General features: G+C 35.4%; 1 protein-coding gene across 4 annotated transcripts in view; it reads right to left on the minus strand.

Moving 5' to 3' along the window:
* Positions 1-468: 468 nt before the first annotated feature.
* The window catches only part of NPR3 (natriuretic peptide receptor 3), a 74895-nt gene continuing 57827 nt past the window's right edge, over positions 469-17536 (minus strand). For 2 of the 4 annotated variants that reach the window (XM_016431625.2, XM_007487497.3), the window contains 4 exons: positions 14610-14704; positions 11770-11905; positions 8232-8319; positions 469-6431 (listed from right to left, as the gene is read on the minus strand). In XM_016431625.2, coding sequence (XP_016287111.2) covers positions 6320-6431; positions 8232-8319; positions 11770-11905; positions 14610-14704 — 431 coding nt within the window. In that variant the 3' untranslated portion in view covers positions 469-6319. The remainder of the gene's footprint in view (positions 6432-8231; positions 8320-11769; positions 11906-14609; positions 14705-17536) is intronic. The other 2 variants (XM_007487498.3, XM_056824534.1) reach the window with 2 other exon arrangements.

A 17536-nucleotide genomic window follows, 5' to 3' on the forward strand; every position in this document is an offset into this window, starting at 1 on the left:
AGTAGCATCCTCAAGTGTCATTCAGAGAACCTATTGGCGACCACAGCAGGACCAACCAGGGAAATATTTCCCTGGCTATATAGATCATTATGTTACTCTTCAGCTTAAAATAAACCATGACTTAACCTTCAGACGCAAATGAGATGCTTGAGCAGGGCACATGTATTTTTCTCAGATGCTGGGAGCTGGATAGTTAGCTCTTTACCACAACAAAATTGTATGAAGTTCTTCATGGTGAGTTGCTGGTTGATCTGGATGAAAGGCCCTGTGTGCCATGGGCCAAATCTTTCTGTACTGGCAATATTTTGAATAATTTTCAGATCCTAAAGATGTCTAATTTTTAACTCCTAACACTGACAGGTAAACTAGCACTTAATCTGTGATGAATAAAGGATTCCATTCTTTGGTAACCTTTGTGTATGATACCTTTCATTTACTGGGGCACAAATAGTCACAATGGTCAAATCCTTGTTGAGTGACACACACATTTTAATTCATTGTTGTCCATTATGGCTAATGTTTTTACCAAAACCAGTTCAAAGGGGAGCATCTTAATAGTGACTGTGTACATTGTGCATCATTTGAAGCTGTTGGGTCAAAATCAGGGGGAAAAAGTAATCATTTTAAGTTCTCTGTAGTAGGATATTTTTTAATGTGAACATATTGTTATACTCTGGGTATGTGACATTCTTGCTTAATAGAAACATTTACAAGAACATATACACACAAGTTGACATGGCAAATGAAGTAGATACTTTCAATGCTCAACTTGCACCAGAAATAAAATATATCACACAAATAAACAGAGGTTATGTCCATAGTCATTGATACTTTCTACACAAAATAACAATAAATTAAACCACATTATATGCAGATAGTTCTACTTACATTGGTACAATGCACAGGATGTAGATGTGCAGCTTTGGCTTTCTCTCCCTACCAGCCTGAGAGTGGGTAATCAGAATTGCATTTCTTGTAACTGTGTCTGTGTTTCATTTAAGGATGAACAGTATCAACCAAAAGAAGGGGCCAGTTATACATCTACAATTTCTATTCTGATTCCCTTTTGGTTTCACTTATATGCCTTATGAATGGAAACAAGTCATTAGTTCTATGATACATCACATTGCTATGAAGGCCAAATCGAAATAGTTGTATCTTCAGGATTTTCAGAAGAACTCTTATCACACTAATAAGAATAAAACACATTCTCAGGCAACATTTTCTTAACTTGGACATTGAATAAATAGGACATGATATCAAAATCTCAAACCTCCTCAGGTCTTGCTATCTTCTGCCCACTTTTAATGCATTCCCTAATGAATAGAGTCCCTATATGTAATTCAAAATTATGCTTTACAGTTGGCAAATGGTGAATTTCCCCCCGTGCCAAATAACTTAGCAATTTTGAACAACTAAACTAGGTTTTTTTTTGCTTATTCTAACAGTTATCCAATACCTGAAACATCAAAGAATTACCAAATGTAAGGATTTTGATTTCTGATGCTCCATTCATATTGAATCTATTCTGAGTCTTAAATGTCATAACTTAAAATGTTCACATAAAAATATTAGATTGTCTAGAATACTATTTTGCCTTTGTTATAGAATTAGTGGTTAATGAGAAATTTGAACAGAGTCCAATCTAGCACCCTTTGAGAGTCATTTTATACCAAAATCTAGCTTTTGAGCATCTCCATTAGAAGAGATACCTGTAAAGTCTATCTTTACTATTAAAGTATTTGAAAGTCAAAGAGCTTAGTTTCTTTCCATATCTAGGAAAGATTGATTTACATTACTCCAAAAGCTTGTCTAGAGTTAGTTTAAGGATTCCTAAAAGCCTTGAATGTTTCATCTTTTCTTCTTTCAAAAAGCATGCATGTTTGAGTTGCAAGTTTTTACCTGCATAGGCAAGATGCTGAGGTTACCTTTAATGTCATCTATGAATGGGGTGGAGTACCTATAATCTGGCACCATCGCAACCTCTTTCATTGGCTGATCTTCCCATGAATACCTGCAACTCTCCCTTTTTCTGATTTTTGCTATAAGCCCTGACATGTTCATTGCTGCTTATCTCCTCAGAAGAGCTATTGGGGATCAAACCATTGGTGTTAAACTAGTTTAAAGGGGTGGTAGAAAGGCAAAAACTCTAACAAACTATTATTTCTCATTCCCCTCTTCCAATTTCTCAACTCAAGTAGAGGATTATCTTTTCTCATTACTTAACTCTGCAATAGAATTTGGTTCATTATTAGTTGACTTATCAAGTAGAATAGATTAAAATAAACTACCACACACCTTTAATTGAACTGCCATTATTTTGTGTGACATTATTTTTACCATTTCCAGGCAATATATCAATTTACTCTGTTGCCAAAGAACATTGCTATATATTCATTCTACTTTAATATTAATCATCTACATCTATACAAGTAGTGTGCTTCTTAACATTCATGAATTTGACATCATTGTCTATTTCTTTTCTAAGGACACCTCCATGAACTATTTGTGTATGCTAATTTAACAGGAGGTCATTAGGCAATGTATTCCCTTCTCTCCAAGGTATTTTCGAAAGTCTTGTCTTTGACTGGATGTAGATTTTCAAGTTAGACAAATTAATTTTAAAAATTCAAATCTCATAAGGATTTTTTTTTAGAACCAGCAGAAAGCATTTACAAAAGGATTCTCAGAAAACCATTTCCTTTCTCTGGGTCTCAGTTGTTCCTCATTTGTAAAAAAGAAGAAGAGAGGGAGGGATTGAGGCTTGCACCAAATTCATAAAGTCCCTTCTAGTTCAATGATTCTGGGGGCATCTATGACATAAGAAGGGCTTGGATGGGGTGGCGACTGAACAAGCTCTATGACCAAATAAATCAATGAACCCATAAGTTAGAAAGAAAAAGGAAAGCAATAAGAAATTCTGAAAGGAATCATGGCATTTTGATGAGAAGGAAAAGAAAAGCCATTCATTGGCAAGCCTGGGAAAAGGAAGCCTCCTTCCAACCTCTCTACCCTTTCTAAAAAGAGTCTGAAATGTAAAGAATTGTTTCTAGGAATTTGGAAATGAGTTTATGGCTCCAGGAAATATAGGCTGCTGATTCTCCAAAGAAATTCAAAGGGTTGTCTATACTTTGGGGATCTTAAAGGCAATTTGTTGAAGAGCTGAAAAACTTCCTTTACCTAAAGCACCATCTGAATAGATTGGTGATAGATAAATAATAAAAATGTTATTTTTTCCAAAGCCAAGAATAATTATGTTTATTTTGTTCATTATTACCAGTAATGTATCTGTGGCCAGTCTGGAAAACACTAAAAATTAGTACCTTTTAAAAAATAAAACATATGATAAAATTTTACAAAGGTGATTTAAAAATCCAAACTCCATTTGTTGTGAAATTTGGAAAGAGAATGCTGGAAGAGAATGAATGCGAATTTATGGAGTCATAAGCATAATAGTAAAATTTATCAGTTTTGATCCTAAACCAAAAATCAGAATCTCAAGGGACTTAATTCTGATTTGTTGTGTAACTTTGGGCAAGACATTTGACCTCTTTGTGAGTGTCTTCCCATTCACAAAACACAGATGTGGTTCTCTTTGTGGCTCAGTAAGAGACAACTGATCAGTCATTTTAATGAGCAAGGAGATTTTGGTTCAAGAGAACCACTTTAAGACTCAATTAGAATGACATTTAAAGATGCAAGACTAACATTTAAGATATTTTCTCATATTCTGGACTAGGTTTTGATAATTCTGAACACAAATTTTCTCTAATTCCTAAAGAAATTCAGTCTGGATCTAGATATGGAAGTTTGGAAATATTTCTCTACCCTGTTCTAAAAATGACAGATAAAATGAGTCTGCGTGATCAAATGAATAGGCCTCCCCATATTCTGAAGAAGGCAAAAACTCTTTAAGATGGATTTCAAATGACTTATGGACCAGATCGCTATGCAGAATTTTTTTTTTTTTAGATTCTGCTCACATGGTACAAATTTACATGGATATATTTTACCAATCATATACAGATATAGCAACAGACAAGATCAAGGAGATCATGAAAAATTGCTCTGATACTCTGTTACTTCTTTATGCAAAATGTCTGTAAATAATCACAACAAACATATGTTCTCTTGGGTTCACAGAAATGCTAAGGGTGTAAATCTTTCAATATCATTTTCACTTTTTGTGAGGCACTAAATGATGGCTGCTTTTGCATCTGTTTGTGTTATTATTTCAGCATCTCATTCAAAAAGTCTCATTTCCTTCAAGCCAATCTTAGCACTTGCCTTAGTTACCTTCTTTCTAAATAGTTTTTGTTATATTTAGGGCTCTACTGTAAGTGTGAATATAACCAGAAATTTTGAAGGAATTTTGTCAGTACATGAAATTAGAAGGTGGGGAAATTTCTTTTCCATGTCTGCTGGCTATCTTCATCTTATTTAAAAATGGGGGGGGGCACAGTTCCAAAAAACAAAGGCAAAAGCTCTTAAGGAAAGTAAGCCATGGGCTAAGTTACATGGAATTCGAGTTTTGGGTAAAATTTATTCTATTCTGCGAGTTAAAACCTGATTATTATTATAATTTCAGACAGAAACTTCTCTCTCCTAAAATGAGGAGCAGTGATTTGTTCTCTTTTCAATGTATGGCAGAATGAATAGCAAGATATTTATCAAATACCCAGAATTTTTCAGAAGAAAGATCCTATTTGCAAAAATATCCATTTTTGTGATGTAGACATGCAAAAACAATTCCAGCTTTCTGGGATTTTTATTTCTCCTAACTGAGGAGCTAAAATGGAATCTTGACAACTAAATCTCTATGAATAGTTCTATGGACAGTGCTAAGCATGCACTGGGAAGCCTGGGAAAATTTAATCAATTGAACGAAATCCCAATACCATATCTATCTAGCTGCTAAACAAGAATTACTAGGAAAAAACATAAGGATTCATGGGCATAGTTGGAGGGTCATAGGAGATATTTACATTCTTGCATTTACCAAATATTTCAATGTATTTTAATGATTACCTTTTGGTATCAAAGTTGAATATAGCTTATTATAATCTTTCACTATATTTATAACTTATATGTAACACGTTGTTATGGGTTTATACCTTAGGTGATAAATAAATTATCCTCTAGAAGTTGTCCTCTAGTGTTAGGTTACAAATTGACCTCCAGAAAGAAAAGTTGCATCCTTTTAATTACAAAACTTACATTCTTTCCTTTATTTATAGACATTGATCCCCAAGTCCATCTCTACTTTCTTTTGGGTACTGGTTGGAAGGGTTTATTTGCCACTACGGTAACCTGCTTTCAGTGGCTGATGTACTGATACATCAATTGTTTGGAGTTTAAAAGGGACTCCATTTCTGCTTCTTCATCATTAAGGAATCAACTCACTTTCATTTAAGGCCAAGGGAAAGGAGAAGAAGAAAAAATGTGCCTTTCAGCATCTATATAGCAAGAACTCATTGTTTTGTAGCTTTATAGCTTGATGCCCTTTTCCATGTTTTAAAAATATTTCATACTTCTCCTATTTTAAAATGTTAAACATATGTGAGAAAATAGGTGTTTCCTAACATCAAAAGAAAAAGGTAAAAAAAACTAAAAGGAAATGCTATTGTTGAATAGATTTCCAGCTTCTCCATCCCCTCCCCTCTCCCTGGTAATTTAAAAAAAGCTCATAATAGTTGTTTCCTGTACAAAACTTCTCACACCTCTTTAGTATTTACACTTTATTTTCCCCTGGAAAGGGGGATCTTCATTTTAGACTTGTAATTAGAATCTGATAGCACATATTGGCAGAAGGACAAATCAATACTGACCTTCAAAACTGCCTACCAGCTATAGAGAGGAACGTTATTTTTTGAACCTTTCAATTTTTCATTAAGAGAGTTTTGAATGTTAAATCATTTCCAAGATTAATCTATAAGTAAAGATGTTTTTATACTAGTCATAAGGAAGTTTTTCAGTCCAAGAAACCACAGCTTTATATCCTTGCTCGACATGACTGGTAGAGCCACCAAATTTTAGAGATATCAGACTTAAGAACCATAAACATATCCATAGACCCTCTAAACAAATAAGAATATCTTATAGAATAACACTTCATCCTTATATTTGCTTGTCATGAGATGAAAGGCCATGTGGCATAATGTGATTAGTAAATCATTCCTGAGCTTCTAAAGAATTTAAGAACAAAATGAGCTAACTGTTTAAAAGAATGAGTTCTTCAAGAGCCCCTCTTTTGTTACACTGATGTTTCTCATTCCGTCCATCTTCTTAAAGCATTTAAGGAAGAATGGGAAGGCTTTCCTTATGCCACTGAAAAATGGGATCTGATAGAATCTTCCCTTAATTCCCGATGTTTTCCAATGTTATTTTCTTCCTGCTGGTTTCGTCTCTCAATGGTTATTCTGTATTTCTTCCTTCATGAAAAGAGGGAACAAAGTAAGAAAGTCTCATTTGGTTGCACAGTACTATGGTTCCTCTTACAAAGCATGCCCTAGGGGGACATCTGAGTTTTGGTTGATAAATTAGAAGTGACAGAAAATGAAACCCTGTCAAAGTTAAAAGTAGCATGCCCTGAAGCATTGTGCCCTCATTCAAGAGCCCTATGTCGAGGAAAACTGAGATGCTTTCTAAAAGCATCAAGGAACAAATCTTTCCCTTTTTCCTTGGGTACTTTGTGGTTTAAAGGATTAAATCTTGTCTATTCCACCCCAAACTCCCAAACCACTGTTACATGCATGAGTGAAGGATCAAAGCAATTGCACAGTACTTGAACAAACTGGGAGAAAAATTATTCCCACAAAGTGACACTAAAAAATGTTATCCCTTCCTGCAGAATTAGGAGATCCTAGCTTTCCAGAACTATGCCATACTAAAGAATTACCAAGAGAAACAAGGAAGGAATAAAGTGTTCTTTCAGTATATACCAGCAATCTCTCAAATAAGTAAATATTCTACTTTACAAAGAATGATGTTGAGTGTTCTCTCTTTCTCTCTCTCTCTCTCTCTCTCTCTCTCTCTCTCTCTCTCTCTTTCTCCAAGAAGTATCATTTATGTTTACTTGTAATAACCCTAGTGATGGTTCCTTATGACCACTGGAATAGAGTCCATAAGTCAGTAAGCTTTCACCTACCATCTCCAGTGGGTTCCCTACTGATTGAGTCTCCTCATTCCATTAGTGGCTTACAGGAAGTACTAAGGTAAAAGCAAGGCTAATTTATGGTAACACTACTCAAAAGTACAACTGAATAATATTGGATAAGAATATTATATGCTATTTAATATAATATTATGTTCTCTATATATTTGGTGGTTATCTGAGATCCAGAATGGCTTTGGCTCTGAATCTTCTCACGTATAGTGAGACTGTTATAATCTGAAGAAGCACATTGGACATCACATGGACTAGGAAGCTAGGATACCTAGGTCTGAATCCTAGATCTGTTACTGACAAGGTCTGTATGACCTTGAGCAAGTGATTTTCTTTTCTGGAAGCTTAATTTTGTTCACTGGTAAAATAAAGAGGTTAGACCTCTAAGACTCCTTTTAGCTTTACAGTACTACTAAAAATATAAATGGCTCTACAATTATTTAGTGGTATTGTTTCACTTTTTTTAAAGAGAGAAGGTAAGAGAATGATGAAGCATTAAGATAATGTGCCCAGGGATCCAGAAATAAGGCACAGAATTAATTTGGTGATTCAAATTTCTTATTAGATGTATCACTATCCATGATTATTGAGTCACAACTAAGTCATGTGCTTTTCTAGTGATAGTTATAGATTTGTATGGGTCTATCCATTCTCATACCTAGTCACGCTTGTGAAAAATGGTACACATGTCACTAAGACTAGCCAAAATTGGGGATAGATTATTTGTGATCAGAGGACACAGTGGCTAAGTAATCAACATCTTACATAAAATCTATAAAGAGCTGTGCAAACCTTCACTTGCTATATAAAATCTAGATAGTACTCTCATTATTACATGGGATTGAATTTGTGATTCTACTGTTCTAGTTAACATTATTTTCTAATTAACTGAGCTAACCAGCTATAGACTAAGAGCTCTGACTATTAAGGCTACAGATCTAGCATTCTACTGAAAAAGAAAAGAAATGATCAGATAGGTCATGGAGACCACAGAAGACAAGAGATGGGAACAACAAAGGAGAGGGCATTTTAAATGTTCTGGAAAGAATATATAAAAGATACTAACCTGAAAAAGTAGAAGGCCATTAATAATCCAGCTCCTAGTAAGGCACCCACAACAATTCCTGTGACTGCTGATTCTTCTAGGCCACCTGCTTGAAAAAGAATGAAAGGCTTAGAGTTCAATTAGAGATATAATTGGGTTTAATACTTCCCTCTCCACCTCTGTAAAGTGTTTCCCCATTCTTCATTCAAAGACAATCTTTCATGGCCTCTGTTTTTTTAAACCCTTACTTTCCATCCTAGAATCAATACTGTATATTGGTTCCAAGGTAGAAGAGTAGTAAGGGTTAGGCAATAAGGATTAAGTGATTTGTCTAGGGTCACACAGATAAGAAGTGTCTGAATCCAGATTTGAACCCAAGACCTCCTATCTCTAGGTCTGGCTCTCAAATCACTGAGTCACCTAGCTACCACTTCTTGTCCTCTGGAAAAATTCTCTTAGGAGATTTGCACATTTTTCCCAAGAGGGTTTCTACAGAAAAGGGTGAGGATGAACAAGATGGGTCCAGCAATTAAAGGCACTGCTTAGAGTAAGAGTTTCTGAAGTCTAAACATCCCTGATCTATATTTTCCAAATGCTAGCCAAAGCATATTTCACTGATTGATAAAATCCTTAGTATAAAAGTCTCTTACTCCTTCAAATTTATAAGAATACAGGAAGGATCTAATTTCATCCACATAGGAAATTCCAATCTATTTGTGATTTGATAGATAACTCCTAGGGATCTATCCAACATAAAAAGCGATTTTCCCAGGGGTGACATATTATAACTAAAATTTTTGCATATAGAACAAGCAGGATGAAAGACATCTTCATTTGGAAGAGGGTAGAATCATGGGGAAATAAAAGACTCCAGGAAATCATAAACTTCCCCTTACCAAAGAAAACAAGGAATTTGTCACCTTATTAATTATATACCTAGGTGCTAAGGTCAGTTCCTTCATATTTGCCATTTGAGAATTCTGATTACTTTGAGGTAGATATACAATAAATTACTGCAAGGGTATGCTGAAGCCAACTAAAATTGGCTTTTAGCCCATTGTTAAATTTTCAGTGTAAGCATTTAAATGCTACAAATCATGACTTGATTTATTGTTTTATTGATTATCTAGACTTGAGAAAATGATGACAAAACTGTTAATCACATAGATTAAACTTAAAAGTATATTGTGTACATGGAGAGTTGATTGTTAGACATTTCCCAGAACTCTGGTTGTAACTCTTACAAGCTTGCTGAAAAAGAGTTTACAGGCATCCTCCTCCCTCTTTAAAATATTATGTTAAAAATGGTCAAGGACTTAAGGTCAACCTAGTCCAATTTCCTTATATATATATATATATATATATATATATATATATATATATATATACACACATATATATATATATATATATAAAGAGGAAACTCAAACCCTGGATAAGCAAAGTCACTTGTCCAAAATTTATTCAACTCTTACTAAAACAGAGTCAAGTGGAGCCCAACCTCCCAGATTATAACAAGTCAGAGCAAGAAGATATATTACAGACACTTTATTTCCAGAATAGCAAAAAAGCCCAGACTGACTGTCAGAGACTAGAATATATCTCTCCTTCACTCAGGATGGTGAAATTTGGTCTTAAGGGGGCAGAGGAACTTTGAGAAGAGTGGACCCTGATTTCATGCCTTGCAACAAGCAGTTGAGCACATGGAGGGATAATGAACGACACTTTGGTCCTTCCAAGAGAACTCTGACCCCAAGTTCACTACAGCTCAGACTTCATTCCTGTGAGAAATATAAGTGTGTTGGGAGAACATTTCAATGAAAGAAAAGGTCCAGGAGTTTGGAGGAAGAAGCTCCTCAGGAAAGCATGGCCTTTCAACAGAGGCTAATGGGTCTTCTTTCTCCTCAGCTTTGCTCCACTTTGCCCAAACCTGACTGCTCTGAGCCTCTCAGTGGCTTCTGCCAAGAACCTTAGGTCTCAGGAAGTTGTTCCTCTCTCTCTTTCCAGGCAGCCCAGTTTCTCTTGCCTGCAGGACACAGAGCTCTGGAGCTGTCCCTCTGAGTTCAAGAGGTGACCTACTCTCTATTTAAACCAAATCCTCTAGGGCAACACCCCACAGGAAAGTTTGAAAAGACAGGGAAGGCAAAACTTCTAGAAGAAGAACAAGTCCCCAGAATTAGGGAGACAAGTAGAAGGAATGCCACAAAGGAAAGCAGAGCCCTCTAACAAGAGCTATCACCCTTTCTAGACCCTGCCTCATCCAAAGGGCCTCATTCCTTGCTTGCCAATAATGGAATGGGGAGGGGGAGAAGAGGAAGGTGGTTGCTTCTGAGGACTACCTGGCAAGTTTGTGGTCCTTTATTTCTGGGCAGCAAGCTGCCTGCTACCACTGGCACTGAAAGGGACCAGGGCCAGGACCCTCTCTCTCATAGACAAGGACCTCTGAAGCATGCTGGACATAACTAAACTGCTCTAAATCTGTGTCTTCTGATATTCAGTGTCTAAAAGACAGAAAATTATATAGAGGAAAATCAGAGATGATCAGTTAGCTCAGTCATGACTTAGAAGAGGTTTTACTCTAACAAAGTATTTTGACTCTTTTACCATCTATATAATTTTAAGGAGACTATCTGCTTGTACTCATTTGGTAGGCTGATATTTTTTTTTTCTGCTGACACACAAGATTTTAAAAGTCCAAAATTTTAATTATGAAGCAGATCCAGAAGGTTTCAGGTATTTTTAGTAGATTTAACACCCAGTTCTCAATAGTCAGAGGAAAAAGCTCAATTCTAATCTCTGAAAATCTGAGGTTTCTTGGTTAAAAGAAATGGGTAAGTCCTAGTACTTACCGCTACCCCTCAAAAGGAAAACCCTAAATACCAAGCATGTAAATACAACGAACCTGAATCTCTCAGTATAAACTATTGATGTAATAAGGATGCAAGATCCATAAATATTTCTTAAGCCTTTAAAAAAAATCTTATACCTTCTTTCTGTCTTAGCATTTATACTAAGAATCAATTCTAAGTCAGAAGAATGGTAAGGACTAGGCAATAGAAGTTAAATGACTTGCCCAGGGTCATACAGCTAAAAATTGTCTGACCAGGTCCTTTCAACTCCAATCCTGGCACTCTATCTACTGAATTAGCTAGCTTGCCCACATCCATGTCTTAAAAAAACCCTACAGGCTTTGGTTTTAAAAGATTACTCTAGTACAAAAATGAATAATAGGGAAATAGGTATTGAGTGATAACACATGCATAACTCAGTGGAATTGCTTATGAGCTCTGGAAGAGGGGGAGGGAAAAGGGGGAAAGAGAGAATATGAATCATGCAACCATATAAAAATATTTTTAAAAAAAGAAAAAGAAAAATCATATCTAACAAAACCTCACAGTTTAAAACTTTGTATTTACTGCTAGCTATCCAAAAAGGGAATGCAGCTATGTAATCCATAAGAGTATAAGAATCATGTATGATAAATTTATTTTATGTTGATTATAACAATTTTTCCTCTCTTGGTGGTTGTTTTGGGGGTTGTGTAGAGAACTAAACTTACGTGATTTACAAGGAGAAGAGTTTGTGTGCTCCATAACTCTGGTTTCATCTATTCTCAATTTTAAAGGTCCTCCAGGAAACTTCACATTTGGTCTCATTTCAAAACGACCCAGTTTTCCAAAGTAATCACCAATAACCTAGAGAAAGACAAAAAAGAAAGTCAAGTCCAAAACCCATTTGTTTCTATAGGGGTCAAAGTCATAGAGTCCTGCATTAGGATAGGAAAGAACAAGTTTTAAACTCCTTACCTGTGTCACTCACTCAAAACTTTTATTAAGCACTTAGTAGGTGCCAGGCACTGTGCCAAGTGCTAGGAATAAAAAGAAAGACAAAAGACTATCTCTGCCCTGGAGGAGCTCACAGTCTAATGGGGAAGACAACAAATAAATAAACAACAAACAACTATATGCAAATAAGGCACATATAAGGATAAATAGAACACAAAATGGAGCAAAAACAAATAGAAAATATTTAATAAAAAGAAGGTGACAATTACGAGTGATTGAGAAAAGCTTCTTGTAGAAGGTGAGTTAGGACTTGAAGGAAGCCAGGGAAGCCAAAAGACAGAGATAAGAAAGGAGTGCATTCTATGCATGGGGTATAACCAGCAAAAATGCCTGGGCTTGGGAGATGGAGTGTCTTGTTGAATGGACAGAAAAAGGCCAGTGTTACTAGATCAAAGACTATGTGGACATTAGGGGACTATAAGGTGTAATAGTAATAATAACAGTTAACATTTATGTGGCTCCTATTATATGCCAGACCCTATGCTAAATGCTTTACAATTATTACTTCATCTGATCATCACAACAATCCTGCAAGGTAGATGCTATTATCATCTCTGTTTTACAGGTGAAGAAACAGAGGCAAAGAGGGGTTAATGGAATTGCCCAGAGACACACAGACTGGTAAGGGTTGGCAGCAGATTATGAAGGGCTTTGAATGCCAAACAGAGGATCTTTTATTTGATCTTGGAGAGGATAGGGGAAACTGGAATTTAAACGTAGGAGAGGTGACACAGTTTGACTTGAATGCTAAGAAAATCACTTTGACAGCTGAGTAGAGTGGGGAAACTTGAAACCACAAGACCAACCAGTAGGCTATTATAATAGTCTAGGTATAAGGAAATAAAGTATTGTACCAGAGTGGTAGCAGTATCAAAGACTTTTGTATGTGGTGTGTTAACTCTTTGGATGCCAATGTATAATTCAATAAATAAATTACCCCTCCAAAAATAGTACAAGACATGTAAAAGAACATATTCACCTAAAACATCAGCAGTTCACTCACCAGAATATGAGCTTACTTAATTTATGTATTAAATATGCATCTCCTTTTGGGGTTAATCATTTTTGAAAGTTTCTATTTATTTTTAATATTCATTTTTATAATTTTGAGTTCAAGATGCTCTCCTTCCCTCCTGACCTTCCCCTGTCCACTGAAAAGGTAAGCAATATGATCCCATTGTAAAGTCATGCAAAACATATTTCCAAATTAACCATGTTGCAAAAAAAAGTCAAGAAAAACAAGGAAAGTGAAGAAATGTTGCTTCAATCTGCTTTCAGGGGCCACTCGTTCTCCTAGAAGGTGGACAGCATTTTTCAATTTAAGCCCTTCAGAATTATTTTGGATTATTGTCTTGATTAGAGTAACTAAGTCTTTCACCGTCGATCATTACAATACTCCTTTTACTACGTATAATGTTCTCCAAATTCTACTCACTTTACTTTGCCTCAGTTCATTTACATTTACCCAGGATTTTCTGAATCCTTCCCCCTCATCATTTCTTATAGCAAAGTAATATTTCATCACCATCATATACCACAACTTATTTAGCTATTTTCTAATTGATGGTCATTCCTTAGATTGGTTTTGTCATTTTTTTAAAAGATGATTTTTAAACACAAGATCTGGCATTTTATAGTATTATTACTCATCAGGAATAGGAGATTGACCATTTCAAATTCAAAATAAAGGATTCCATAGAGTGTGTTGAAGCCAAGTACAGCCAAAAAGACTTCTTTATATAGAAGGTCCCCTGCCTAGATTCCATGACAACTCCTCTGGTATCTTTTTTTTGTAGCTTTTCTTGTAGCTATGATTTTTGGAGTCTCCTACACTATGTGTACCCCCATGCCCAGCCTGACCTGTCTCTCATGGCATATTTGATCCCTGAAGAAATGGATAGTTTTATCTCTGAATGTCAGATTGATTTCAGCCTTAAACTGAAATGACCTACTTCTCAGCCATGCAAATCGCTGTTCAGGCATTTTTCTGATTTTGATACTTCAACCCACAAAAAAATCACAAATTAGACTTTCTCAGCTGGGAAAGGTTAGGAGGCTATAGACCTCTACTCTTTTTCTTTCAACTCCTTACTCTCACAGTTTCTTCACTTTTTCTATTAAATGGGAATATACTTGGGAAATCTACATGCTCCCTTTCTTCAGGCATGCTTCCTGCCTTCTGCAACTCCACTTCAAGTCATATTATGGACTCATATGATTCCCAACATGAGTATCAACTCAAATGATAACTATTTATCCAATCAGTTTGTCTTTTGGTGCACCTCTATGTTTTTGCTGATGAAGTCCTCAAAGTTTAGAGGGCAGAAAAAAGCATGGCTTCATAATACTTCTCGTCTAGCAAAATTTCTTACAAATAAGGACCAAGGCCTGACTCTTGATAATCTGGGATAAAATAGTTGTGTGACAAAATAGTAATCCAGCCAGAAGGTCTTGTATTTGTTAGTTGTTGTGGAGTACTTATTTCCTCAAACAGAAAGAAGTTAATTAAGTATGTTTGGAATTACACAAGACTCAACAAGACTCACATGCTTACCTCTTGGGTACCTGCTTCTGTATCAGTCATTGCAATCACAGAGAAATCACCATATCTGTCTCCATTGGCATCAATGGATACCTGTCCTGCAATACCTGGAGATGACATACCAAGATCTAGAAGTCAGTTACTTAAAATATTTCTCTTCCTAAGAAAACATGAAAATGAATGGGCAGATTTTTTCATAGTAGAACAAACCAATACCACAGAAATTCTCATCAGCCTGCTAGGTGTTTTTGTTGGCATTTGTAAAGAAATTATAATTTCATCTATGTCTACATTCCTGAATTCTTAACTTTTTTATTGAAAAAGAAAAATAAATGTGAATGTAATTTGAGAATACATTGAAGGGTGGGAGAATAATTACTCTAGAACTGAAGAGTGACAACTGAGAATCTTGTTTTAAAACTGTTATGACTGAAAAGCTGATCTACATTCATAGATCTTGTGTTGAGAGTGAATTGAAAAGAGTAACTGATAAAATTGGAAAATTATATCAGATTCTTTGAAGCTAGTATCAATACAAAGACAAAGAAGAAAGCCAGTATTTCTGCAACTCCTGATATACCTCATCACTCTTTACTAAATGAGCCACAGTGAATTGGGACTTATGGTTTGATTAAATTTTATGAGATATAATTTTGATATTATTTCATTCATTTAAAAGTATTTATTAAGTAAGTGATATGTTCAAGACACTGTGCATTGTATAAAATGCCAAGATGATTAAAATTAAGTTCCTTGTCCTCAAAGATGATATGTCCTAGTCATTCAGATAATATTAATAGCTCTATGATTTCATTGGTATAGGAGATATAACAATAGGAAACTCCCTCTTCCAATTCAGGTTGGGACTTTATCTTCATCTTGTAGTTTTAGATGTCTAATGTCACTGAAAAGTCAAATGACGTGGCCAAGTCTTTCTGGCTTCAAGGTCAGCTCTGTAGCCACTAACCTATACTGACTCATCTGGAGACAGTGTAAGTATTCAAGTGCTCTAAAAAGTTTGAATGTGGTCAATGCAAAAGAAATGTCCAAACATTAATGTAGGGTTCAAAAGACAAAAAAAAACCCACCTTTCCTATCACTTTTTCTTTCTAAAAAAATACCTTTTCCCACTAGAGTTGGGAGAATTAGAGAGTTTCAGAAAAGAAATGACATCTGAACTGGGTCTCAAAGACTTGGTAGGATTTCCCCAAAGAAGCAAGCAAGTACAGGACATATATAAGGAGCAATGAGTAGTCCAATTTAGTTGAACCAAAGAACATCTAAAGGAGGGAAGTGGAAGATAAGTCTTGGAAATGTAGATTGGTGTCTAAAGTCAAGTTAAGGAGTTTGTAATTAATTTGGTACTTAATAAGTAATCACTGAAGGTTTCTGGACCCTCACCTCAATTCATGCCCTTAGGATTTTGAAATGATAATTATCCTAGCAGTCAAAAATGTATTCTCTATCCTCAATGATGTTTTTTTTTTTTTCCATTCAAAATGTCAACCAAAGTTCAGGTGCAGTTTCCACACTGACAAACGTGCTACATTCCTTTAGAGATGCATACACCATAAAGAAGCATCAGTTACCCTGGGCCACACTTCTAAATGATTTGCCAAGAAAGCAGATGAGACCACTAGGTGAAAACTTACAGTGTTGCAGATTAGAGAATTGAGAATTCACATGAGTTTATTGTACAAAAGGTGAGATCTATCAAGATCACAACATAAGTAACATTGTCTTTCATTCTTATTTGCCTGAGGTGAAATATCTCTCAAGAATCCAGCTGCATTTCTAGTTCTTCTTTACTCTGACCCTTCAAATAAAGATGAAATTCAACTTTTTTCCTAGCCCTTTTAATAACAGCTATATGAAATCTGTCATAGATGTTCTTTGCTCTATAATCCAAATTTACCAAATGATAGCCCTTTTTTGCTGTTTTTTTTGTTTTTGTTTTTGTTTTTTTTGCTCTTGATGTCATATTGGTCACTGAGAAGATCCAGAATATCTTTTCACAGAAACTCTTTTCACACAGCCTCCCTGGCATTCCTCATGTACCTTCATAAATGCTTCACATAGATGTGCAAGAGGAAACTCAAAAAATGTTAGCAAAGCATAATGACAAATAGACTCAAACCAAAAATTTAACTTTGGCCTCATTTCCATGCTTAGGCACATATAAGTTGAGTCTTTAGTCTGAATTACAGAAATGACCATCACTACTTCATCACATTCTGCTACTGTATCCTGGACCATAATACCGGTGTGAAAAGGGAGCCCCAGGAGATAACTTGTTTAAGCCCTTGATTCAGGACCGTGCTATTTCAAGACCTCTTTGATAGCAATGTAACATCTCACTGTTCTTGCTCCTAAAAAAAACTGTCAAGAGACTGAAATATAACCAGACAAACTAGTAATTGTTTACTAGTTGGAGGGAATGTGTCCCACAGAAGTTGTATCAACATAAGATGGTTTCTCAGAGTACAGAATAAATACATTTACCATATTTTAATATATAGGGTATAATTCCAGATATCATTAAATATAAATTAATATGTCATATAATTTGTTGTTAATTATATATTTATGTGTACTTATTATAAATATAGACATGTATATATGAAAATGTATTTTCTACATGTCTATATACATATGTGTGTTTGTATATAAATACATGTGTCATGAATATGCATATATTATACACACAAATAAAACATATTGGAAAACTTATCTATGAGGCAATGTCAGTCAGTCAATAAGCACTTATTAAGTGATTATTATGTGCCAGGGCATCTAGGTGGCCCACTGGATAGAGTACTACTGAGATTGAAGTCAGGAAGTTCAACTTTTTACGTTCAAATATGACCCCAGACACATACTAATTGTGTGACCCTGGGCAAGTCATTTAACACTATGTGCCTCAGTTTCTTCATCTGTAA

This window comes from Monodelphis domestica, chromosome 3 (genome assembly GCF_027887165.1).
Source record: "Monodelphis domestica isolate mMonDom1 chromosome 3, mMonDom1.pri, whole genome shotgun sequence".
Lineage (NCBI taxonomy): Eukaryota > Metazoa > Chordata > Mammalia > Didelphimorphia > Didelphidae > Monodelphis > Monodelphis domestica.